Below are 25,451 nucleotides of genomic sequence, written 5' to 3'. Positions count from 1 at the left end.
TTCCTAGTGTGGCCTGACTAGTGTCTTACAAAGCCTCAGCATTATATCCTTGCTTTTATATTCTATTCCCCTTGAAATAAATGCCAACATTGCATTTGCCTTCTTTACCACAAACTCAACCTGTAAATTTACCGTCTGGGAGTCTTGCACGAGGACTCTTAACTCCATCTGCACCTCTGATGTTTGAACCTTCTCCCCATTTAGATAATAGTCTGCACTATTGTTCCTTTTACCAAAATGCATTATCGTACATTTCCCAACACTGTATTCCATATGCCATTTTTGCCCATTCTTGCAATTTGTCAAAGTCCTGCTGCAATCGCATTGCTTCTTCAGCACTACCTACCCCTTCACTTAACTTCATATCATCCACAAACATTACCACAAAGCCATCAAGTCCTAATCATTGACAATGTAAAAAGTAGCAGTCCCAATAGTGACCCCCGAGGAACACCACTAGTCTCTGGCAGCCAACCAGAAAAGGTCCCCCTTTATTCCCGCTTGCTGTCTCCTGCCTGTCAGCCATTCCTCTATCTATGCCAGTATCTTTCCTGTAACGCCATAGGATTTTATCTTGTTCAGCAGCCTCATGTGTGGCGCCTTATCAAAGCCTTCTGAAAATCCAAGTAAATGACATCCATTGCCTCTCCTATGTCCACACTACGTGTTACTTCCTTGAAGAACTCCAACAGATTTGTCAGGCAAGATTTCCCTCTAAAGAAACCTTGCTAAATTTGACTTATTTTATCATTAATCTCCAAGTACCTCAAAACCTCATCCTTAATAATAAACTCCAACACTTTCCCAACCACTGAGGTTAGGCTAACTGACCTAAAATTTCCTTATTTTTGCCTTCCTCCTTTCTTAAAGGGTGGAGTGACATTTGCAATCTTCCAGTCCTTTGGAACCATGCTAGAATTAAGTGATTCTTGAAAGATAATGACCAATGCATCTGTTATCTCTTCAGCAACCTCTTTCAGGACACTGGGATGTATTCCCTCTGGTCCAGGTAACTTATCCACCTTAAGACTTTTCAGTTTGCCAAGTACTATCTTCCTTTGCAATAGGAACAGTACTCACGAACCTCTTGCATACTGCTAGTGCCTTCCACAGTAAAGATAGATGCAAACTACCCATTAAGTTTATCTGCTATTTCTTTGTCCCCCATTACTAGCTCACCAGCATCATTTTCCAGTGGTCCAATACCAACTCTCACCTCCCTTTTACTCTTTACATAACTGAAAAACTTTTAGCATTCTGCTTTATATTACTGGCTAGTCTGCCCTCATATTTCATCTTTCCTCTTCTTAGAAACGTAGAAAACCTACAGCACAATACAGGCTCTTCGCCCTGCTGAACATGTCTCTACCCTAGAAATTACTAAGCTTACCTATAGCCCACTATTTTTCTAAGCTCCATGTACCTATCCAAAAGTCTCTTAAAAGACCCTATTGTATCCCCCTCCACCACCTTTGCCGGCAGCTTATTCCACGCACTCTCCACTCTGAGTAAAAAACTTACCCCTGACATCTTCTCTGTACCTACTCCCCAGCACCTTAAACCTGTGTCCTCTTGTGGCAACCATTTCAGTCCGGGAAAAAGCCTCTGACTATCCACACGATCAACACCTCTCAACATCTTATACACCTCTATCAGATCACCTCTCATCCTCCATCCTTTTGTTGGATTTTAAAAGTTTCCCAATCATCCAACTCCCCACTCACTTTTGCTACCTTATATGCCCTTTCCTTGGCTTTTATGGAGCCTTAACTTCCCTTGTCTGCCACAATTGCTTACCCCTGTTATGTGAGAATTTCTTCGTCTGTGGGACTTATCTATCTGTGCCTCGTGAACTATTCCCAGAAACTGCAGCCATCTCTGTTCTGCCTTCATCTCTGCCAGTATCCTCCTCCAATCCTAAGTGGGCAAGCTCCTCTCTCATGCCTCTGTAATTCCCTTTATTCCATTGCAATACTGATACATCTGACTTATGCATCTCCCTCTCAAATTGCAGTATGAATTCAATCATATTATGATCAATGTCTCCTAAGGGTTTCTTTACATTATAAGATTTGGATTATTACACAACACCCAATCTAAGATAGCCTTTTCCCCGAATAGGCTCAAGCACAAGCTGCTCTAAAAAGCCATCTCGTCAGCATTCAACAAATTCCCTCTTCTGCAATCTGACACTAACCTGATTTTTCCAATTCCTGTGCATGTTGAAGTCTTTCATTACAATTTTTCTACCTCCCTTTGCAATCTCAAAGCTACATCTTGGCTGCTATTTGGAGGCCTATACACACAACCTTGTTGTAATTTGGAAGTTTGCTGCTTCAGTGACCTGGAGAGTCAGGGCTTTAGGCTTTGGAGGGTCACCAACACCAAACAGGTCAAAGGGTAGAGGCCAGACGGAGAGTGGTCCACTGGTCCTCCAGGTTCAGGGGGTTCAGCTCGGGGTTAAAAACCCTGACTTACAAAACTGTTAAGGAAACAGCAATGAAAAATTATATATCTGGGTGCAATGATACTGGGACTTGTCGACTGACAGTAGTAAAAACCAAGAGGAAACTACTGACACGATGAAGGAAGCCCTGAACACCACCAGAGATGGAGGACCTTCATTACTGCCCTAAATGCCAGTGGTGCAATTGGGTGGGGGGGAGAGAGGAGAGAGGGAGGGGAAGAGACATACAACTTACTCTTGTCCCCTTTTCCTCCATTACCATTCATTCTCTCAGACTGACACATCAGAGTTCAATCACTATCATGGTGCTGGTGTCAGACTGGAACACAACAGGTCTGATCACCGCGAGCTGCCTCAGTGACATCAGCACGCCTTCCTGATCGGGAGGTCAGCATCTTGGGGACTCCAGTAACAGGCAAGTTCTGCTGCATGTCAATTTGCGTGGTGGGATGGAGATATGTCTCTACTAAAGGAGGTGTAAGGCACCCCTACACTCGTCTTGTAAAGATGCTGTCAAGAAAAAGGCAATGGCAAACCACTTCTGTGGAAAAATTTGCCAAGAACAATCATTGTCATAGATCATGATCATCCATGTCGTAGGACACGGCACATAATAAAGAAGAAAACTGCTGCATGCAGAACACTTCCATTCGTTTGTTATCTGCCATGTTGTATGACGTGGGTGATCACGGTCTTTCTGTGGTTGGCAGCTCATCAGGAAGACTCTGATCTCAAACCTCTGTTGCCTTGTTGCAATACCCACTCACGGGGAAGGCTTCGGATGTAAACCTGGAGGGAAAAATCCATAACTGGATTCCCTAAGGCAGTCCTACATTGAGTTCAACATGGACTAGCAACTCCTGCGATGCTGCTGGTGCGAAACTGTATAGGTCTCTGCCATTCCTTTGTAGAATCAGCTGTGTGGAGAGGGGAAGCCTGTTGCATGGGCAACAGCATGCTCTCTGCCCTGGCTTGCATATCATGTAAACATATTGCATATCCATGGTCGACCCCGACCAACAGAGGCTTCCACTCAATACCCTAAGAATATGTCTCCAGGATTTCTTCAGTCAGTGTAGAATAATAATAACCAGTTTAATAATAGCAATCAAGGGCACCTGACTTCTCGAGGATCAGTATCTCTGCAGCTGTATTCCCAAGAGTCAAAATGTAGCATTATTTTAGTAATAGACTGCTGGCTCAAATACCTTTTTGATCATAGTGGTTTCGTTTGGATCGAGCTTGACTTTCTTAGCTTTAGGTCCATCTTCTTCAGTGGGTCCAACTTTTACCACCTTCTGCTTCTCTCTGAAAGGTTCAATGGAGATCAAAGACACTTTATACTGTATGTAACATACATTTACTTATTGAGATACAGGCGGAATAGGGCCTTCCAGATCTTTGAGTCACAGTGCCCAGCAATTCCCTGATTTAATACTAGTTTAATCATGGAATAATTTACCATGACCAACTAACCTACCGACCAGTATGTCTTTGGATTGTGGGAGGTCATGGGGGGGGGGGGGAACATACCAACTCCTTACAGGTAACGGCAGGAATTGAACCTAGTTTGCCTGTACTGTAAAGCATTGTGTTAACTACTACGCTAACAAGTGCCCTAAATATGGGTGGTAAGATAACATAGAGCATAGGACAGTATAGACCCTTTGGTGCACAATGCTGTGCCGACCTTTTAACCTACTCTAAGATCAGCTTAACTCTTCCCTTCCACTTAGCTCTCCATGGTTCTTTCATCCACACACCTAAGAGTCTCCTACATGCCTCTACCACCACATTTGACAGGGCGTCCGCAAACCCACCACTATGTAAAAAAAAACCTTACTTCTGACAACGGCGTGCCTCTATCTAACAGTCTCTTAAATGTCCCTAATGTATCTGCCTCTATCACAACCTCCGGCAGGATGTTCCACTCGCCCACCACTCTCTGTGTAAAAAAAAGTGTTTATGTTTTGTAACTTTAAAACATTAAACTAATTGAAAGAAAGACAGAGGAGTTCGGGAACACAGGTTTAACTTCGAGCTTACTTTGAGCGAGGCACACATGCATCATTGGTAATGTGATTGATTTATTTATGTATTGACATACAGAGCATAATAGGATCTTCCAGCCCTTCAAGCCGTGCTGCCCAGCAACCCCCTGATTTAATCCTAGCCTAATAGCATGATGACCAATTAACCTCCCAAGCGATAGGTCTTTGGAATATAGGAAAAAACTGAGCACCTGGAGGAAAGCCACGCAGTCCCAGGAAGGACACACAGGCAGTGGCAGGAAATGAACCCAGGTCGCTGGTGCTGTAAAACACTGTGCCAACTACTGTGCTACTGTAAGCAATCCACGCATTTATATATATATATATATATATATATATATATATATAAAATCTGTAACGATTATTTAAACAAAAAAAATGTTTAAATATATTTGCTGTGGAGAATTTCTTGTGGGATAACATATTCCTGACAAGGGGGTTCACTCTGTCTGGCAGGTGAGACGTGGCTGTGAAGCAATCTCAGGTTCTGGGGCCTAACAATATTTTGATGATGTAAAACAAGGCAGCACCCCCTCCCCTTTGTAACACACGCACACACAAACTGAAGGGGGAACTGTGTAGGTCAGGCAGCATCTATGGAAATGAATAGATAGTTGATGTTTCGATCTGAGACCCTTCTTCAGGACTGAGCAGAAAAGGGAAAGATGACAAAATAAAATGATGAGGGGAGGGGAAGGAGGCCAGCTGGAAGGTGATAGGTGAAGCCAGGTGGATAGGATAGGTCAAGGGATCTGATAGGAGAGCAAAGTGGACTATAGGAGAAAGAGAAGGTCAGCCCGAAACGTCGACAGTGCTTCTTCCTATAGATGCTGCCTGGTCTGCTGCGTTCCACCAGCATTTTGTGTGTGTTGCATGAATTTCCAGCATCTGCAGATTTCCTTGTGTTTACATTGTGGACTGTGTTGGTTGCTGATGCAAATGACATTTCATTGTTTATTTCAATGGTTTTGATGTACATGTTTCAGAGTAGATTTATTATCAAAGTACATATGCAGTATAAAACCCTGACACCTGTTGTCTTCTGCACTCTGGTTGAACACACTAGTTGGGTAATCTTTCACTGATTCCTTTATGGTTATTATTCTATAGAGTTACTGAGTATGCCCACAAGAAAATGAATCTCAGGGTTGTATATGACGACATACATGTACTTTGATAATAAATTTAATTTGAACTTTTGAACTTTAAAAATTTACTTCCAGTGGGGAAGGAACAGGGGAAAAAGAATTTCACCGGAAAATCACCAGAAAAGCACCCATGCAAGTCTGTTGAAACGATGATGAGATATGTTGTGCTGGAAAAGCAATTTAATCTTTTGAACTTACTCCACAAATTCATGCTCTCCCAGGTCAGCAAACATGTAACCGTGGTAACCAAAGACATCGCCAGCAAAGAACTTGATATGGTGCGCTCGGCAGAACTGATCGATCTGGACCATTACATCACGGGGACAACAAGTCAGGCACACCTGCGAGGGGGAAATAAATATTAATAAAACTCCAAGTCAAGTCACTTTTTTATTGTCATTTCGACCATAACGGCTTTCAGGACCATGGTGCTACATGAAACAATACAAAAACTACACTGAACTATGTAAAAACAACACAAATAACTCCACTAAACTACAGACCTACCCAGGACTACATAAGGTGCATAAAACAGTGCAGGCATTATAATAAATAATAAACAAGACAATAGGCACAGTAGAGGGCAGTAGGTTGGTGTCAGTCCAGGCTCTGGGTATTGAGGAGTCTCGTAGCTTGGGAGAAGAAAGTGTTACGTAGTCTGGTCGTGACAGCCTGAATGCTTTGGTGCCTTTTCCCAGATGGCAGGAGGGAGAAGAGTATGTATGAGGGGTATGTGGGGTCCTTCATAATGCTGTTTGCTTTGCAGATGCAGCTTGTAGTGTAAATGTCTGTAATAGCGGGAAGAGAGACCCCGATGATCTTCTCGAGTGACCTCACCGTTCGCTGCAGGGTCTTGCAATTTCCGAACCAGGCAGTGACGCAGCTGCTCAGGATGCTCTCAATACAACCCCTGTAGAATGTGATGAGGATGGGGGGTGGGAGATGGACTTTCCTCAGCCTTCGCAGAAAGTAGAGACGCTGCTGTGCTTTCTTTGCTATGGAGCTGGTGTTGAGGGACCAGGTGAGATTCTCCGCCAGGTGAACACCAAGAAATTTGGTGCTCTTAACGATCTCTACCACGGAGCCGTCGATGTTCAGCGGAGAGTGGTCGCTCCGTGCCCTCCTGCAGTCAACAACCATTTCTTTTGTTTTGTTCACATTCAGAGACAGGTTGTTGGCTCTGCACCAGTCTGTTAGCCGCTGCACCTCCTCTCTGTAAGCTGACTTGTCGTTCTTGCTGATGAGACCCACCATGGTTGTGTCATCGGCGAACTTGATGATATGGTTCGAGCTGTGTGTTGCAGCACAGTCGTGGGTCAACAGAGTGAACAGCAGTGGGCTGAGCACACAGACCTGGGGGGGGTCCCCGTGCTCAGTGTGATGGTGTTGGAGATGCTGCTCCCGATCTGGACTGACTGAGATCTCCCAGTCAGGAAGTCTAGTATCCAGTTGCAGAGGGAGGTGTTCAGGCCCAGTAGGCTCAGCTTTCCAATCAGTTTCTGAGGAATGATTAGGTTAAATGCTGAACTGAAGTCTATGAACAGCATTCAAACATGCGTGTCTTTTTTGTCCAGGTGGGTTTGGCGTCCTCTGCTGAATGGTTGGGACGGTACGCGAACTGTAGGGGGTCCAGTGAGGGGGGGGAGGGAGGGACAGCAGGGTCTTGACGTGTCTCATGACGAGCCTGTTGAAACACTTCATGATGATGGATGTGAGTGCAATGGGACGGTAGTCATTGAGGCAGGACACTGAAGACTTCTTTGGCACGGGGACAATGGTGGTGGCCTTGAAGTACGTTGGAATGACAGCGCTGCTCAGGGAGATGTTGAAGATGTCAGTGAGAACATCTGCTAGCTGGTCTGCACATCCTCTGAGCACTCTACTAGGAATATTGCCTGGTCCAGCAGCCTTCCGTGGGTTGACCCTGCACAGAGTTCTCCTCACATCGGCCACGTGGTTCATTTTATTGTCAAAGTGTGTGTGTACAATACAACTCTGATATCCGTCTTCTCCAGATAGCCATGAAATACAAAAAAACCCACTGGATTTGTTGAAAGAAAGGACATGAAAAAGACAAAGCAGCAAAACTCACAAACCCCAAACCCCCACCGCCTCCCTCGTACAAAAAAAAACTAACAGATCGCCCACACAGCAAAGAGCAGCTGCAAACATCAAAACCCCAAACACCCTCAACCCCATCCCTTGCAAAAAAATGACAATTACATCAAACCTCAAACCCCTTGCAAAAAAATGACAAAATGACAATTACATCAAACTTCAAACCGCAAAAAAACAGTGACGATAGCATCCAACCCCCTCACACACAAAAACACAAAAAACTAACAGATCGCTCACACAGAAAAACACGAAGAACATCAGACCCCAAATCCCAAACTTCTCCCTCACCCAAAATGTAACATATCACCCATCAGCAGCAAGAACAAAAACACTGAAAACTGAAGACCAATATACAGTCCAATAATCACATAAATCTCAGAATTTTGAAAACATCCTCCTGTCGGCATCAATGAAAACTGCCGCAACAACTCATTAACTGGCCACCTGTTAATTATATCAGTTACAGAACTTAGTTTTGGTGTCTACAATTAAAAATTGGGGTGTGTGCGGGTTGTGGGTAGGAGGTTACATGAGCTCCATGTGAATTGAATGTGGAAGGGAAAGAGTGAATAGATTTTGAGGTGGGGGTGTGGTGTGTGTGTGTGTGTGTGTGTGTGTGTGTGTGTGTGTGTGTGTGTGTGTGTGTGTGTGTGTGTGTGTGTGTGTGTGTGTGTGTGTGTGTGTTTGTGTGTGTGTGTGTGTGTGTGTGTGTGTGTGTGTGTGTGTGTGTGTGTGTGTGTGTGAGAGAGAGAGAGAGAGAGAGTGTGTGTGTGTGTGTGTGTGTGTGAGAGAGAGAGAGTGTGTGTGTGTAAGAATAAGAAAGAGAAAAGTCAATAGAGGCATCCGAGGCAGTGATTGGTGAACAAGCCACAAAACGGTAACTGCAAGGAATGCAACCCCAGAGGAATAACGTGACCCCATGTACCCTCCGCCATAAAGTAACAGAAGGTCCTCAGAAACAAAAATTCCAAATATTACTAAATAGGTCTTGCCATGTTATAACTGTGGACATCAGTCAGCAGTTAACACACCACACATCCACCATTCAGTGCGGTTTTTTGTGGTTCAAAGTGCATTTATTATCTAAGTATGAATATTTTATACAACCTCGAGATTCGTCGCCTTACAGACAGCCAGTAAACAAAAAAACCCAAAAGAACCCATTACAAAAAAAGACCAATGCGCAGAGAAGAAAAGCCACATTGTGCAAACAATAAAAGTGAGCACATAGCATTCAGAATGGAAGTGAGTCCACAGACACGAAGCCCAGAGCAGCCGGAGCAGGCCACAGCCACAGCCTCAGTTCAGCACACAGCTGAGTAAACATTGCGAACAGAACTGACCTGACCCATGCCCCTGGTCCGACATCCTGCCTTTTCAATCTGACCTGACGTTTAAATCGTTCAAACGGTGGATCATTCCTGGGCCTTGTCGCCTTGATATACTCTGGGCCTGGACCCTGCCCCCCGCCCTCACATTTTGGCCCATATCCAACCTTTCCAGAACATCCTGATGAAACTCCAGGTTTCCTGGCTCTTGGTTTAGGTGGATGGGCCTAGACTTTGCCTCAAGTCTGCCTCAATTTCTCCTCGCACCTGCTTACTTCAGTCCTCGACTCTTCCTCACCTCCGCACACCTCTTCGTTGTTTGTGGTGATCGCTTACCAGTAATTTTACCAGAAAATTTTATTGATAATATATTTAGTTGTATCCTTTGCTTTGTTTGTCACCAATAAGTAGTCACTGGGTTTCCCCGGCGCCAACTTAAACTAGAAGGCAGCCAGTAAACATAGAATATTATAGCACAATACCGGACCTTCAGCTTACAATGTTGTGCCAAGCTTTAAACCTTTCTCCGGATAAATCTTAACTATTCCCTCCCAAAGAGCCCTCCATTTTTCTTTCATCCATGTGCCGATCTAAGAGTTTCAGAGTAGGAGGAGAACACACAGTACTGTGCAGAAGTCTGAGGCACATGTACAAAAAATCTGTAAAGTGAAAATGATTTTAAAAATAATGAAATTAAAAGATTCTAAATATCAAAAGAATTGCTATAACGAGCTGTAAGCAGTATAAAAACTAAACCAAATCAATATTTGGTGTGACTTTAAAACTGCATCAATTCTCTTACTTCACTGTCGAACTAAGAAAATCAGCTGGTAGGTTGTTCCAAATATCTTGCAGAACTGACCACAGTTCTTCTGCAGACTTTAGCTTTCTCCTTTGCTTCTGTCTCCCAGGTAATCCCAGACAGGCACGATCAGGGCTCTGTAGAGGCCACAACATCTGTTGCAGAACTCCTTGTTCTTCTTTTCGCCAAAGATAGTTCCTTATGACCTCAGCTGTGTGTTTGGGGTCATTGTTCTGCTGCAGAATGAAGTTGGGACCAATCGGACGCCTCCCCGATGGTATTGCGTGATGGATGAGAATCTGCTTGTACTTCTCATCATTGAGGTTTCCATTAATTCTGACCAGATCACCAACTCCATTTGCAAAAATGTAGCCCCAAACCTGCAGGGAACCTCCACCGTGCTTCACTGTTGGCTGCAGACACTCATCCATGTAGCGCTCTTTAGCTTTTCTGTGGACAAACTGCCTCCTGTTTGAACCAAAAAAAAATCAAACTTTGACTTGTCAGTCCAGAGCACGTGTTGTCATTACTCAGCATCCTAGTCATTGTGTTTTTGTGCGTGAGTCTCTTGCCTTTGTTTCCATTTCAGAGGAATAGTTTTTTGGCAACAACTTCTTCCATGAAGACCACTTCTGACAAGATTCTCTGGACTGTAGAGGGTGCACTTGAATTCCAGTGGTTTTGGTGAGATCTGAGCTGACAGTAATGCTGGACTTACTCCGATTTAGAAGGGATGTCAGTTTGATGTATCTCTCATCTGCTGCACTCAGTTTCTGTGACCAACCACTGGTTTCTGGTTGTTTGGCTTGCATTCTGCAAAGGTTTGGCAAACGTTCTGCTTGCCTGTTTCTTTGTGCTTCTTGGACAGCTCATCTTGAAACTCTTGTCTACCACAAAATTTCTGCTTGGGAGAGAGCTTGCTGATGCAAGATGGACCGCCTTGTGTTTTGTCTCACTCTTGCCATGGAATAAGAATTGATGAACTAAAGGTTAAACGGTCACATCGGTCACACCCTCACCTTTTAGTTTGGTTGTCCTTTACCCAATTTGCTCCTTCTACACCCTGCTTAGTTCATTCAACTCATTATGTCATTAAACAAAGATTACAAACAGGATGCTAATGATCAATCATGCACTGGAAACAAAGGAATGCAACCTTTTGTGCTTCATGGAGACCTGGCTGACAGAGGAGATACCGGATCATGCCATTGAGCCCTCTGGGTTCTTCCTGTTCTGGGCAGACAGGTTGAAGAACCTCACTGGGAAGAGTAAAGGAGGAGGGGTATGGTTCATGGTCAACAGTGCTTGGTGTGACCCCCAGGATGTGCATAAACTCAAATCCTTTTGTTCCCCAGACCTGGAATACCTGGTGCTGCTGTGCAGACCCTACTGGTTGCCTACCTAGGGAGTTCACGACTGTTATCATCACAGCGGTGTACATTCTGCTGTAGGCTGATACTGACCTTGGCTCTCAAGGAACCCTACGAGACTATCAACACGCTGGAGACTGCAAACCCAGAGGATGCCTTCATTGTGACCGGTGACTTTAATCAAGCGTTGCTGACTAAAGTCTCTCCGAAGTTTTGTCAGCTCATCCAGGTGAGCACTTGTGGAGATAACACACTTGGCGACTGCTACACTCCCTTCCACAACATTTACAGAGCTCTCCTTCACCCAAGGTTCACAACGAATAGCACAGCTGACTTGTGGCGAGGGCTGCATACCATTGCAGACTTCAAAGCCAAACGTTGTGGTGCTGCCAACATCACGGCCTCTTTCCCAGATGAGCCCAATTATTTTTATGCTTGTTTCAATGTCCATAACTCTGAGCCTGAGGAAAGCCACCTTAACAACCTGCAAGCTGGTCATCTCTGAGGCTGAGGTATGCAGATGTTTCCAACAAGTGGACAGTCACAAGGCTGCGGGACCAGATGGCATCCCAGGGTGAATACTTAGGATGTGCGCAGCACAACTGGCAGGTGTGTTTACTGACATTTTTAATCATTCCCTCTCCCAGCATAGAGTGCCCTCCTGCTTCAAATTATCCACCATTGTCCCTGTACCTAAAGAGGCCAAGGTAACATGCCTGAACGACTGGCGTCCTGTCGCACTCACCTCAATACTAAGCAAATGCTTTGAAAAGCTGGTCAAGGATTACATCTGCAGCTTGCTACCACGCAATCTGGACCCTCTACATTTCGCCTACTGACACAACCGATCGGCAGATGATGCAATAGCCGCTGTTCTGCATACCATCCTTACACATCTGGAGAAGGAGGATGCTGTTCTTGGACAACAGTTCAGCATTCAACATCATAGTTCCATCCAGACTTGACAAGAAGCTCAGAGACCTTGGCCTTTTCTGGTTGGCTGCTGGTGACTAGTGGTGTTCCACAGAGGTCTGAGTTGGGACCATTTCTTTTTACATTTTTCGTCAATGACTTGGATGACAGAATTGATGGTGTCGTTGCAGTTGCAGACAATTTGAAGACAGGTAGAGGGGCAAGTAGTTTTGAGGAAGTAGCGAAGCTTCAGAAGGACTTGAACAGATTAGGAGAATAGACAGGCGGAATACAACGTCAGGAAGTGTATGGTCATGCACTTTGGTAGAAGAAATTAAAGAAGACTATTTTCTAAATGGAGCGAAAATTAAAAAATCTGAGGCTTGGGAGTCCATGTGCAGAATTCCCTAAAGGTTCATTTGCAGGTTGAGTCTGTGGTGAGGAAGGTACATATGATGTTTGCATCAATTTCAAAAGACCTAGAATATAAAAGCAAGGCTGTAATGTTGAGGCTTTATAAAGCACAGGTGAGGCCTCACCTGGAGCACTGTGAAGAGTTTTGGTCCCCTATCTTAGAAAGGATGTGCCGACACAGGAGAAGGTTCAAAGGACATTCACGAAAATGATTCTAGGATTAAACGGCTTGTCATATGAAGAGTGTTTGATGGCTCTGGGCCTGTGTTCACTAGAATTCAGAAGAATTAGGGATGACCTAATTGAAACCTAACGAATGGTGAAAGGTCTTGACAGAGTGGATATGGAGAGGATGGTTCCTATAGTGGGAGAGTCCAGGACCAGAGGGCACAGCTTCAGAACAGAGGGGTGTCCTTTTAAAATGGAGATGAGGAAGAACTTCTTTAGCCAGAAAAAGGTGAATATGTGTAATTCATTTCCACAGGTGGTCTTGGAGGCCAAGTCTTTAGGTATATTTAAGACAGAGGCTGATAGATTCTTGATTGGTCAAGGCATGAAGGGATAAGGGGAGAAGACAGGAGATTGGGGTTGAGGGTAAAAATGGCTGGAACAGACTCGACAGGCTTTATGGTCTTATGTTAATATAGATACACTTTGATAAGAACATTTGCCTTTGTACTTTTTCTCTGGATACTTGCTGCTGATTGGCAGCATGTTATAAACCTGAGCTCTTGGCCCATGATCGGTCTCTTATTGCTCTGTTATCCTAACTCATGAGGTTCAGCACTGGGCTCATTGCCCATCATTTCTGTCCTCTTCAACATTCCAGAAAGGTTAAAGTTATAGGCAAGCAAGCACCATCTTTCCTGGTCCCTAAACCACAAGTTTGCACACAAGGCAACAGCACAAAAACACACACACACACTCACTCTCAAGACTCCAATTATGAAAATATATTGAACTCACTTAAGACAGAGTTTGAAATAGGGACACAGCCCATGAGGCACGAAAAGTCACAAAACTTTCACTCTAACAACGGCAATGCATTCAAATGAACAGATTTTTCACCTTGAAAACTGCATCAGGAGTCCATCTTTAGCATATCACAAACATTATAATATGGCTTTAGAAACCAAATATATGGAACAATTATTACCATCAGTCTCCTGAAGCACTGTAGGTAATCTCACTCACCTTCAACACACTTATTTCACAACCTACGCAGTCACTTTCAAAGACTCTACAACCCTTGTTCTCAGTATTTTTTTTAAATTTGCAGTTTTTGTCACCTACCTACAGGAAAGAGGTAAGTAAGGTTGAAAGAGTACAGAATAGATCTACAAGGGTGCTGTTGAGTCTGGAGGACCTGAGTTGTAAGGAAAGATTGAACCGGTTAGGACTTTATTCCTTAGAACGTAGAAGATCGAGAGGAGATTTGACAGAGGTATACAAAATTATGAGGGGTTTCGATAGGGTAACTGCAATCAGGCTTTTTTCCACTGAGATTGGTTGGCACTACAACCAGAGGTTATGAGCTAAGAGTGAAAGGTGAAAAGTTTAAGGGGAACATGGGGGGGGGGGGAAGCTTCTTCACTCAGAGGGTCATGAGAGCGTGGAACGAGCTGCCAGGTTAAGAGGTGCATGTGATATTTAAGCAAAGTATGGAAAGGTACATGGATGGTTGGGATATGGAGGGCTATGGTCCCGGTGCAGGTTGCTGCCAGTAGGCAGTTTAAATGGCTTCAGCCCGGACTAGATGGGCTGAAGGGCCTGTTTCTGCTCTGTACTTTCTATGACTATAATTTATATGGTTACATAAGAAAAGACCAAGAGTAGGCCTGTGCAGCAGATCTGCCGTTCAGTAAAATTATAGGTGATTTTCTATTTCAGCAGCACTTTCCTGTTCCTTTGATTCCATGTATATCCAAAAATTATCAATCTCTTTCTTGAATATAGTAATAGAATAGCATATTACTTTATTTTCATTGTTCAAGACAAGAAGATTGTGGTGCTACTCCAGTCTGTGCAAAACGGTTATTTACATTGCATGCGATACAGTTTAAATAATTTTTTTAAATTCCTATATTTACAAGCAACAAGTGACTTTGATTGTTCGTAACACTCAGAGGCCATTGGCAAGCCTGGGTGTAGCATTATTCAGCTATGTAACAGCCCTCGGGAAGAAACTGTTTTTTCAGTCTTACTGTCTTAGCTAAGATGTTTCTGTACCTCCTACTAGATGGCAAGAGATTGAACAGACAGTGCCTGGGATGGGATGGGTCTTTAATGATGTTACAAGCATGCTGTTGGCAATGAGAGTTGTAGATTGCCTCCAAGTCTGGTAGTTGAGTCCCAATGATGTCCTGAGCCATCCTAAATCACCCACTAGAGTGCTCTGTGATATGTCTTGCTGCAGAGCCCCACACCATCATTCCCTACGTCAGTATGCTCTCTGTCACACATTAGTAAGTTAGCCAGCGATTTTTGAGGCAGGTTAACTTTCCACTGAAGGTTCAATACTGTAAGGGTAAAAGTTCTTTCCATTTCCGTCGCATTCCCAATTCCATTTTCAAAGAGGATATGTTAAATAACAACCGATTGTGAAGACATACAATACAGTCAGCAGTTCAGAATCAGATTTAATATCACTGGCAAATTTATTTTGCAGCAGCAGCACAGTGCAATACATAAAAATACTATAAATTACAATATGAAATATATATAAAAATTCTTAAATAGCAGTGAAATAAATTACTAGATAAATGCAAAGAAAAACAAGATGATTGAACAAAGATCAGAAAAATGCAGCATAAAAGCTAATTAAAAGTTAAAGAGTTAAAATAAAAATATTAATGATACTTGGGTAAGCCCCTGTAATCTAACTGTTTTCATGATATTTACTCATGTGTGTAATAACTTTGGTACTCTGTACATAATGCGAAGGAGACAGATGTGCTATAAATTTCAATATTCCAGTTATGGATGGAACTGAAAAATGTAATGAAAATGGTAATAATAATTCCAGAGTTTCACATCATTAGAATTAAGTTTGAGCAGGCTGATTTAACTGCTAAGCTGCTCCTTTACCTTTCTCCTTCCCTCCCCCACTGACCCACTTGGACTGACTTTTAAAGCTTTCGGTTGACCGGTTCTTAAAGGTCTAAAGCAATATTTCACAGTGTGATGCCTCCCTTGTTTCTGTACCTCTTGCATGATTAGGTTTGGAAATCCCCTCCCTGTTCTCAAAGCAATGGGACCTCGACCAGATGTTGAACGTTAGATTCAAGGCAGCTTCTTATTCAGATTCTAATGTCATCTGGATATTAATAAATGGCGCTGTGCACTGTTCTCTTTGAGTTGATAAAAAGCACAGAAAAACCCTGGCTATCTGTATCAAGAACATATCTCCCTCACTCACTGAAACCATTTCTATACTGTTCAGTTATACAACTTTGGGCATCCAAGTCAAGTGATTTTGCTTTGTCTATTTCTTATCTTATTACACTGAACAACAAAGATTTCACTTCGTGAATACTTTGGATGTAACTTATGGATTTTGGGCTGATAATCACGAAAATCACCATGAAATTACCTTATCATGCACCTTTTAAAAAAAAATCACCTACATTTGTTATTTCAATTCATAATTCAAGCCAGAGTAACTGTTGCCAAGATTAAGGAAGGCAATTTTGTTGGTCCACAAACCAAACAGGTCATCAATGACAGGCAATTCGAAGAACTTCTAGTGAGACCGGAGAAAATCACATGGAAGGCATTCAAGGAGTTTGCTGAAAATTTTCTTGGCAAATGCAGAGCACCAGAATACGTGCAGCTGGTTGACAACATGTTTCAAGCATACAAAAACCATGAAGAGCAACATGTCACTAATGATCCATTTTCTGCATTCCCATTTATGCTTTTTCCCTGCAAAAATTGGTGCTATCACTAACGAGCATGGTGGAAGGTTTCACGAAGACATTGCAGTCATGAAGAAACTGTATCAGGGCAACTGGAATCCATCAATACTGGCTGATTATTGTTGGACACTTAAGCAAGAAGCCTCAGACACTGAGTACAAATGAAAATCATCAACAAAACATTTTTAGCTTAGTTGAACTATTGCAAAGTGTCAGCTCCATTATACAGTTAAATGCATTATATTCAATAAAAATTAACTTATTGTGTCTCCAAGTTCCTCCATGATAAAAGTAGTTTGAAATATTTGTGTTCAGCTTCAAGCAATCATAAACCAAAAAAAATTTAGAAGAAGCAACAATTTAAAAAATTGTTATTAGTTATTTAAACCACATTAAGACATCCCAATATATGGACTCCTTGGTGACTTTAAAGCCCTAACAAACTTTCACTTGATACTGACTGGTTTGCTGATTATTGAAGTGAATGCTTCTGGGCAAACCTTTTGGAGCTAAGGAGGATGAAAGGTGACTTGATAGAGGTGTACAAGATGATAAAAAGCACAGATAGTGAGGATGGCCAGAGCCTTTTTTCTTAAAAGTAAAACTGGCTAATGTGAGACCCATAATTTTAAGGTAATTGGAAGAAAGTACGGGGAAGAGCGATGTCAAGGTTAGGTATTTTACACAGAGTGGAAGGAGCAAGGAATGTGCTGCGGGGATTGTGGTAGGGGCAGACACATTCAGGACATTTAGGTGATTTCCTAAATCAGGGGTTCCATGTATGCCATGGAACCTTACCATTAACAGAGGATTCAAGGACCACATATTGGGAACCCCTGCCCTAGATAGACACCTGGATGATCGAAATCCCGGGTAGAGACAAAGGAATACTGTCGCACTCAGATGTAAAAGGATTCTTCATTGCTGTTTCTGTAACAATTTTGTTTCATCAATCAGTGTTGATAGACCTGAGCTGAACCCCTGAACCAGGAGGTCCGGTGGACCACTCTTAGACTGCCCTCTACCCTTTGACCTGCTTGACATGGGTGACCTTACCAACGCACAAGGCCCTAGCTCCAGCCAGTATAGCTCTCCAGGTCACTGAGGCACACAAGCTTCAATACCCCACAACAAGGTTCTATCCTCTTGGAGGAGATTGATCTTAGAGATGGTGAAAAATCCAGCACAACTCTGTGGACCGAAGGGCCTGTGTTGTGCTGTAATGTTCTATTTCGATGTAAATTTCTGTGCCCCTTCCCATGTGCGGGTTTCCTAATGTGAATGTTCTAATGGTGCCTCTTCCTCACTATTCAATCCCTTAGTGAGTTTTCTAATTGTCTTGCAGGAAAACAAAACCCTGCTAAATCAGGTTGCTTATACTCTCGAGTTCTTAAGAATGAGAAGTGATTACTAAAGCACCCAGAGCAAAGAGGGTTTCAACTCAATGGTTATTCCACCCCTCAACCTATCCACCACTTCTAGGAACCACACTCATTGTTGTCGGGCCCCATCACTCAGGACAGGCCCTCTTCTCACTGCTACCATCAGGGAAGAGATACAGGAGCCTGATGACACACACTCAAAGATTCAGGAACAGCTTCACCTCTGACAACTGATTTTTGAATGGAACACTACCTCACTACTATCTTTTTGCAATACAATGAATTTATTTTTAAACATGCATTTCTTATTGTAATTTATAACCTTTTATTATCATGCATTGCAATGTACTGCTGCTGCAAAACTACAAATTTCACAACACACACCAGTGATATTAAACATGATTCAGATTCAGAAATCAAAACTTTTTATAAAGACGTTTTGCAAACTCTCTGGAAGAGCTGGAGCTAAGTATCTGTGCATGCCTTTTGCATTAGAATTTGCACAGCTATTGTGAACTTGGTTCCTGATTTCCAATTCAGTAACTATACCAGAGGGAGGAAGGGAATTAACATCTGAAGAAATCTGCACCTTGTTGAGTGATGAGCACATTCTAGACTTGAGGAAACAGATGGAGCGTGCTGTTACGGAAAACAGTCCCACATTATATAAACTCAGCAGTCAATGGATTAATCTGTTCTGAATTTTGCAACTGTGTGGTGGTGAGAGATCCAACCCATCACATTTAAAATCTGGCCTGGCTCAATCATTAAAATCTCACCGTAAAGTGAGTGTGCATGGAATGCACTGTCTGGAGTGGTGCTGGAGGCAAATATGATGGAGTTGTTCAAGAGGTTTTTAGATGGGCACACGAACGCCCAGGAAATGGAAGAATGTTGACAATCTCTCTCTACACCCATAACTGTGTGGCTTGGCACAATTCAAGTGCCATTTATAAATTTATAAATTTGCTGACCTTGTTGGCAGAATTTCGGATGGTGACGACAGGCGTACAGGAGCAAGATATACCAGCCAGTTGAGTGGAGTCGCACCAACAACCTTGCACTAAAAGTCAGTAAAACCAAAGAGCTGATTGTGGACTTCAGAAAGGGTAAGAGGAGGGAAATGCACTAATCCTCATAGAGGGATCAGAAGTGGAAAGAGTGAGCATTTTCAAGTCCTGGGTATCAATATCTCTGAGAATCTAACACGAACCCAACATATTGAAACAGCTACAAAGAAAACATGGCAGTGACTATATTTCATTAGGAGATTGAGATCTGAAAATCTCTACAAATTGTACCATGGCGCACATTTAAATTAGCTGCATCATCATCTGAGATGGGGGGGGGGGCACTGCGCAGGATCGAAGCAAGCTGCAGTGTTGCAAGCTTAGTCAACTCCATCATGGGCACTAGCCTTCATAGTATCTAGGGAACAATGCCTCAAAAAGGCAGCATCCATCATTAAGGACCCCCATCACCCAGAACATATCTTGTTCTCATTGCTACCATTCGGAAGGAGGTACAGAAGCCTGAAGGCACACGCTCAATGATTCAGGAACAGCTTCTTCCCTTCCACCCTCCGATTTCTGATTGGACATTCAATCCATGAATGGTACCTCACTGCTTTTTATTCCTGTAATGCGCTGTAAGGTTTCACTGCAAATGCAATGGTCTTGCTGTAATGTTTCATGCCAATGTAATGGTTTCTCTGTAGCAGCAGTGTTTAGATTATGACTAGAGATAACAGGGACTTTGGAATGTGTGTCATCCAATGACAGGTATGATGGTTCTTCTTGTGTGTCTGAGAGAAGGTATTCACGGTCTTTCGTTGGTGAGAGATGAAGAGAGAAGACGCAAATGGAGAGAGTCGGTAGACCGCCAGATGGAGTGGATTCGGAGCAAGGGTCCAAGGGTCAGCGACACTTGAAGGAGGACGATGGGGAACGAATGGACGGAACAGTGAGCTCCAACGTGCACTTTAGACAGTTTCATTAAAATACGCCCTCTTTCTTTTTATTTTCTTTACCAACCCTATAATCAGATTAAGATTTAGAGAGTTCAATCGTTTAACTGCATATGGTGTACTGTCTGAAATTTTGCGGTGTACATTTGTAACCGGGCCACACATCATGCAGCATCCATACAAACGCGATTTCTAAGTTTGGCAGGGCCAGAAGCCATCTTCCCCTAGACAAACGCTTGCTGGCCAAACCTGAGGGTTACATTCCTATTTTTGCACTGCTAATTTGATTTAACTAATATACATCTTACTGTAATTCATACATTTTGCCTCTATTATTGTGTATCGCAATGTACTGCTGTCAACAAATTTCACGACAATTGCCGGAAATATTAGACCTGATTCTGAAAAAATATTGAAGCAGAAAGGATAAGTTTAAAATGTTGAATAGATTCAAATGCTATTCCCTGAAACGTATGGGTTGGTTGGTTAATTGGTCACGTAGGTGTAATTGGACAGTGCTTGCCTGTTGGGGTGGAAGGGCCTGTTACCGTGGAGTACACAGCCGTCCCAAGGAATGAGTGTGCAATTCTTGTTATGTTATTAGGGAATGAGACAGGGCAGATGACAAAACTTTGTTCAGGGAAACACTTTCCATCTAGTGATCATAATGTCATTAGTTTCAAAGTAAACATGGGAAAAGTTCTGCAGATAGATAGATTGTGATTCTAAACTGGAGGAAGGCCCATTTTGATGGTATCAGAAAGGATCTGGCAAGCGTGGATTGGGACAGGCTGTTTTCTGGCAAAAGTGTTACTTGGTATGTGGGAGGCATTCAGAAGTGAAATTTTGAGAGTACGAAGCTTGCACATACTTGTCAGAATAAAAGATAACGATAATAGATAGCAACAGAGAGGATATTCACAACTTCAGCAAACCTATCCAGGCATAGCACACAGATATTGACGTCCTAGTTAAGGAAAAAAAGGAGGTGCATAGCAAGTATAGGCAGAACAGAACAAACGAGGGTACTTATGGAGTACAAGAAATGTAAAAGAATACTACAGATATGTTAAGAGCAGAAGGATTGCAAGGGACAAAATTGGTTCCCGGGAAGCTCAGAATGGTAATCTATGCGTGGAGCCAGGAGAGACGGGGGAGACTTTAAATGGGCTTTTTGCATCCTGTTTCTGTGCTGTACTTTTCTATAACTCCTTATGACCACAGAGGAGCACCTTGCTAAATAGAATGTGGTGACTCAGGGTGACGATTCGACATAGTCTGATAGACATTGGAGAACGGCCATTAATGGAACCCTACCACACAGATCTACACTCTGAGGAGGAATACAGATAGGACGAGAAGATTAAAGATAATCTCAGAGCAACAGACAGAAATGGCCACCTGTTTTCTCAAAACCACTCACACCCTGCACGTGGGTGCAGAATCAAAACCTCTCAGTTAAATATAATCTTTGCTGACTCAGATGTTTGGTGGGTGGGGGGTTATGATGTTATTTTCATAGATGCACAAAGCTCACCAAAGTTAGCTCTATCGCCATTATTTTTTCTGTCACCTACTGAAACCTTATCAGCCTACTCACAACCTGCAAGGTTATGAAACGGTGACCCTCTATTCTTATTAAGACAATGTCAGACTGTATACTGACACAGTTAATAAAACAGTCAAATAACCTAGTATGTAAACCCAACAACTTTAGCTTTATTGTTCTTCAACAAGAGAAGCTTGCCACCATCTCGACGTCCTTTCTCCTTTCTTCTGACAAAATCCCTCTGGATCTTTTTTACAATCATTCAAAAGTTCCTGTTTATGAACAGAACAACATCCTGCCAGACCAAAAGAATGTGGAGGCATTAGTTACTTCAGACACTGGAGTACCACACAGCACAAGGACTAAGACCATAAATATTCGATTTATCCTTGGGAATGCTGTGTCCATTCCCCAAGGTCTTGGCACCTGGACTCCAAACATGTACAAGTAAAACCTTTCTTTCAGATGCCAGTAACCTAGTCATCTCTCAGGAATGTAAATTATCACAAGATCTTGCGCCTAACATATTTAGATACGCTTGCACCTTTGGAGATGAAAGCTGCCTGGCTAGGGCATCACTTAAGACCATGAGACATAGGAGCAGAATTAGGCTATTTGGCCCATCGAGTCTGCTCTGCCATCTCATCATGGCTGATCCATTTCCCTCTCCTGCCTTCTCATCTCTTCATACCCCAACTAATCAAGAATCTATCAAACCCTACCTTTCATCATGGCTGATCCACTTCCCTCTCCGCCCCAAACTCCTGCCTTCTCTCCATAACCCTTCATGGCTTGTCTAATCAAGAATCTATCAACCTTGGCCTTAAATACACTCAATGACTTGGCCTCCACAGGTGCCTGTGGCAAAGAAACCCACAGATTCACCACTCTACCCCTAAAGGGGTGGAGCAGAGCTACGATGGCGCTCGAAAGTGACTTCTTCAAGCTCACCCGCGGAAACAGTGCCTCTCCTTCTCAGCGGTGGATGGGTTTCTATCGAAGACCCTGATCTACAGCTATACCCAAACTTCGGTTCTCGGTGGCAATGGGACCCACTCCAGGGGCTCATTGACCGGCCCTTTCTTGCTATCCCAAGGATGCAGCCTGGAAGACGAGCATGCTTCCAGGGTTCCGAGCTTTTGCGGCCCTGGGGACGAGCCGATTCTATGTCAATGTCGCCGCCTGGAGTATCACAGGAGAAAATGGAATATCGTACCAGATGTCAGAGGCTCTGTACTCAACGAAACACGCTCTCGCTCTTTCTCTCGTCGGGGAGGGATTCTCAAGTCGGAGAGCTCGGAAAAAGTAAATCAGTGAGTTGTTTGTCTGTTGGTCTCCCCTCTCTCTCTTTACTCAGCAGAGAGAGCCTGTGGTATGTCGAATTGTCAGGTGAGTGACAGTTTTTGTTGTACTGCAGATCATGGTCTTTCTTGGGGGCTTTGCTATTTTTTGCTCGGTGGGTGGAGGGTGCCGATGCTTTGTTTTGCTGAAGTAAGTGTGGGGTGGGGAAAGGTTCTTGCTTTGCTGCTGCTTGTGTGTGGGGGGGGGGCGGCTTTGGGGTTCTAACGTTTCTGCCTCACTTATTCTTTGGGGCACTCTTTTGTTTTCATGGATGTCTGCAAAGAACAAGAATTTCAGGTTGTATATTGTATACGTTCCCTGATATTAAATGGAACTATAGAAATAAATTCCTCCTTATCTGTTCTAAATGGATATCCCTTCATTCTGAGTCTGTGTCCTCTGGTCTCCCTCATCGCAGGAAACATTAGCTTCTCCTTCTCAAATTGCAGGGTGAGTCCTATCCTATTATGATCACTGGTTCCGCTAAGGTTTCCTTTACACAAGCTCTCTAATCAATTGCAGTTCACTGCACAACACCCAGATCCAAACCAGCTGATCCTCTAGTGGGATCACACATCATAGGCGCTTGAGTTCAACCTATTCCAATGTTCTAATAGACAAGTCAAGTGTAGCTCTAATCAACTCTGAACTTTCTGCAAATGAATTAATCATTCTGCTCACTGCTGGCACACAAATCTGACACTCCTGGAATCAGTTTGGCAAACCTGTGCTGCCTTCCCTCCATTTTGTGCGCAGCTTTCCTTAGGCAGGGAGATATGATAGAATCAGAACCCCATTTAACTTGCAGCAAAATGTTCTCACTCTTAAATCCTTTTGCAATGGAGTCCAACTCACCTCCCTCTGAATGAAAAAGCTCCCCCTCAGATTTCCCTTAAATATTTCACAGTTCACATTTAACCTAAAGGCCAATGAGTCAAAAACTCTCAAAACAACCCTATCTACCTGTAATGCCATTTTCAAGAAATTATGGATCTGAATTCTCACACTACTTTGTTCTATGGCACTCCTCACCGTGTAAGTCCTACTCTGGTTTATTGTCCAAAAGTACAACACCTCATACTTGTCTGCATTCAATTCCATCTGCCATTTTTCATCTACCTAGCTGGTCAAGATTGCCCTGGAAACTTTCAGTCTTCCTCGTTGCCCATCACACCCCCAATTTTGGAGTCATCCCAATCTACAAACCTGCTGATCTAGTTCATCGCATTATCATTTGAATATAAGATAGAGGATTGGGAAGTTTTTAAAAACCTACAGAAAGCAACTAGAAAAATCATTAGAAGAAAAAGGTGGAACATGAAAGCAAGCTAGCAAATCATATCAAAGTGGATGGTAAAAGTTTTTTCAAGTATGTTAAAAATAAAAGAGAAATGAGAGTGGATATAGGACCGCTAGAAAATGAGGCAGGAGAAATAATAACAGGGGACAAGGACATAGCTGATGAACTAAATAAGTATTTTGCATCAGTCTTCACTGGATGACACTAGCAGTATGCCTGATGTTGTAGTGTGTGGAGGAAGAGAAGTGGGTGCAGTTACTATTACAAGGGAGAAGGTACTCAAAAAGCTGAAAGACCTAAAGGCACATAAGTCACCCGGACCAGAGGAACTGCACCCTAGGGTTCTGAAAGACGTAGAGTTAGAAATTGTGGTGCCATTAGAAATGAACTTTCAAAAATCACTGGACTCTGGCATGGTGCCAGAGGCTTGGAAAATTGCAAATGTTACCCCACTCTTTAAGAAAGGCAGCAGAAAGGAAATTATAAACCAGTTAGCCTGACCTCAGTGGTTGGGCAGGAGGTTAGTGGGAGAGACTACGAGAAGAATGACAAGGGGATTGCAGAGGGAGTGATCCTGTGTTAAGCAAGGGTTGGGGGGGGGTAAAGATACGTTTAGCGGTAAGATTGTTTTGGAGACGTAGGTTTTTTAATGATATACTTTATAAAAATGTTGCACCTGCACACACCCAAGGCATTGCAGGACAAAATCACAGCTGTACAATGCAAACGACCATAGCTGGAATATACACTCAGTGGCCACTTTATTCGTGTACACCTATTCGTTAATGCAAATATCTAATCAGCCAATCATGTGGCAGTAACTCAATGCATAAAAGCATGCAGACCATGGTCAAGAGGTTCAGTTGTTGTTCAGACCAAACATCAGATTGGGGAAGTACGTACAAACAAGCTGGATGAACTCAGCAGGTCAGGCAGCATCCGTTGAATTGATTGGGGAAGTGATTTTGGCCATGTTGGTGTCAGATGGGGCTGTTTGAGTATCTCAAACTCTGCTGATCTAGGAACTTCAAACACAACAGTCACTAGAATTTACAGAGAATGGTGTGAAAAACAGAAAAATCCAGTTCTATGAATGAAAACATCTCCTTAATGAGAGCGGTCAGAGAAGAAACACGAGGAAATCTGCAGATGTTGGAAATTCAAACAACAACACACACAGAATGCTAGTGGAACACAGCAGGCCAGGCAGCATCTATAGGAGAAGCACTGTCGACGTTTCGGGCCGAGACCCTTCGCCAGGACTAACCTTTCGGACCAAGGGTCTCGGCCCGAAACGTCGACAGTGCTTCTCCTATAGATGCTGCCTGGCCTGCTGTGTTCCACCAGCATTTTGTGTGTGTTGAGGTCAGAGAATGGCCAGACTGG

The 25,451-nt window shown here is 43.2% G+C and overlaps 1 protein-coding gene and 1 long non-coding RNA gene across 2 annotated transcripts in view; one reads left to right on the top strand and one right to left on the bottom strand.

Moving 5' to 3' along the window:
• Nucleotides 1-25,451, bottom strand: part of sae1 (SUMO1 activating enzyme subunit 1) — a 211,947-nt gene that overhangs the window by 146,808 nt on the left and 39,688 nt on the right. The window contains exons 4-5 of the mRNA XM_073063786.1: nucleotides 5,865-6,007; nucleotides 3,676-3,775 (exon numbers count right to left, since the gene is read on the bottom strand). Coding sequence (XP_072919887.1) covers nucleotides 3,676-3,775; nucleotides 5,865-6,007 — 243 coding nt within the window. The remainder of the gene's footprint in view (nucleotides 1-3,675; nucleotides 3,776-5,864; nucleotides 6,008-25,451) is intronic.
• On the top strand, nucleotides 2,746-6,042 carry LOC140737344 (uncharacterized). The gene is made up of 2 exons (XR_012101112.1): nucleotides 2,746-2,882; nucleotides 5,888-6,042. It is a non-coding gene; the product is annotated as an uncharacterized lncRNA (long non-coding RNA).

The sequence above is a fragment of the Hemitrygon akajei genome, chromosome 12 (genome assembly GCF_048418815.1).
Source record: "Hemitrygon akajei chromosome 12, sHemAka1.3, whole genome shotgun sequence".
NCBI classification, from domain to species: Eukaryota; Metazoa; Chordata; class Chondrichthyes; order Myliobatiformes; family Dasyatidae; genus Hemitrygon; species Hemitrygon akajei.
Note: the sequence above shows the minus strand (reverse complement) of the source record. Positions and strands in the feature narration are given on the sequence as shown.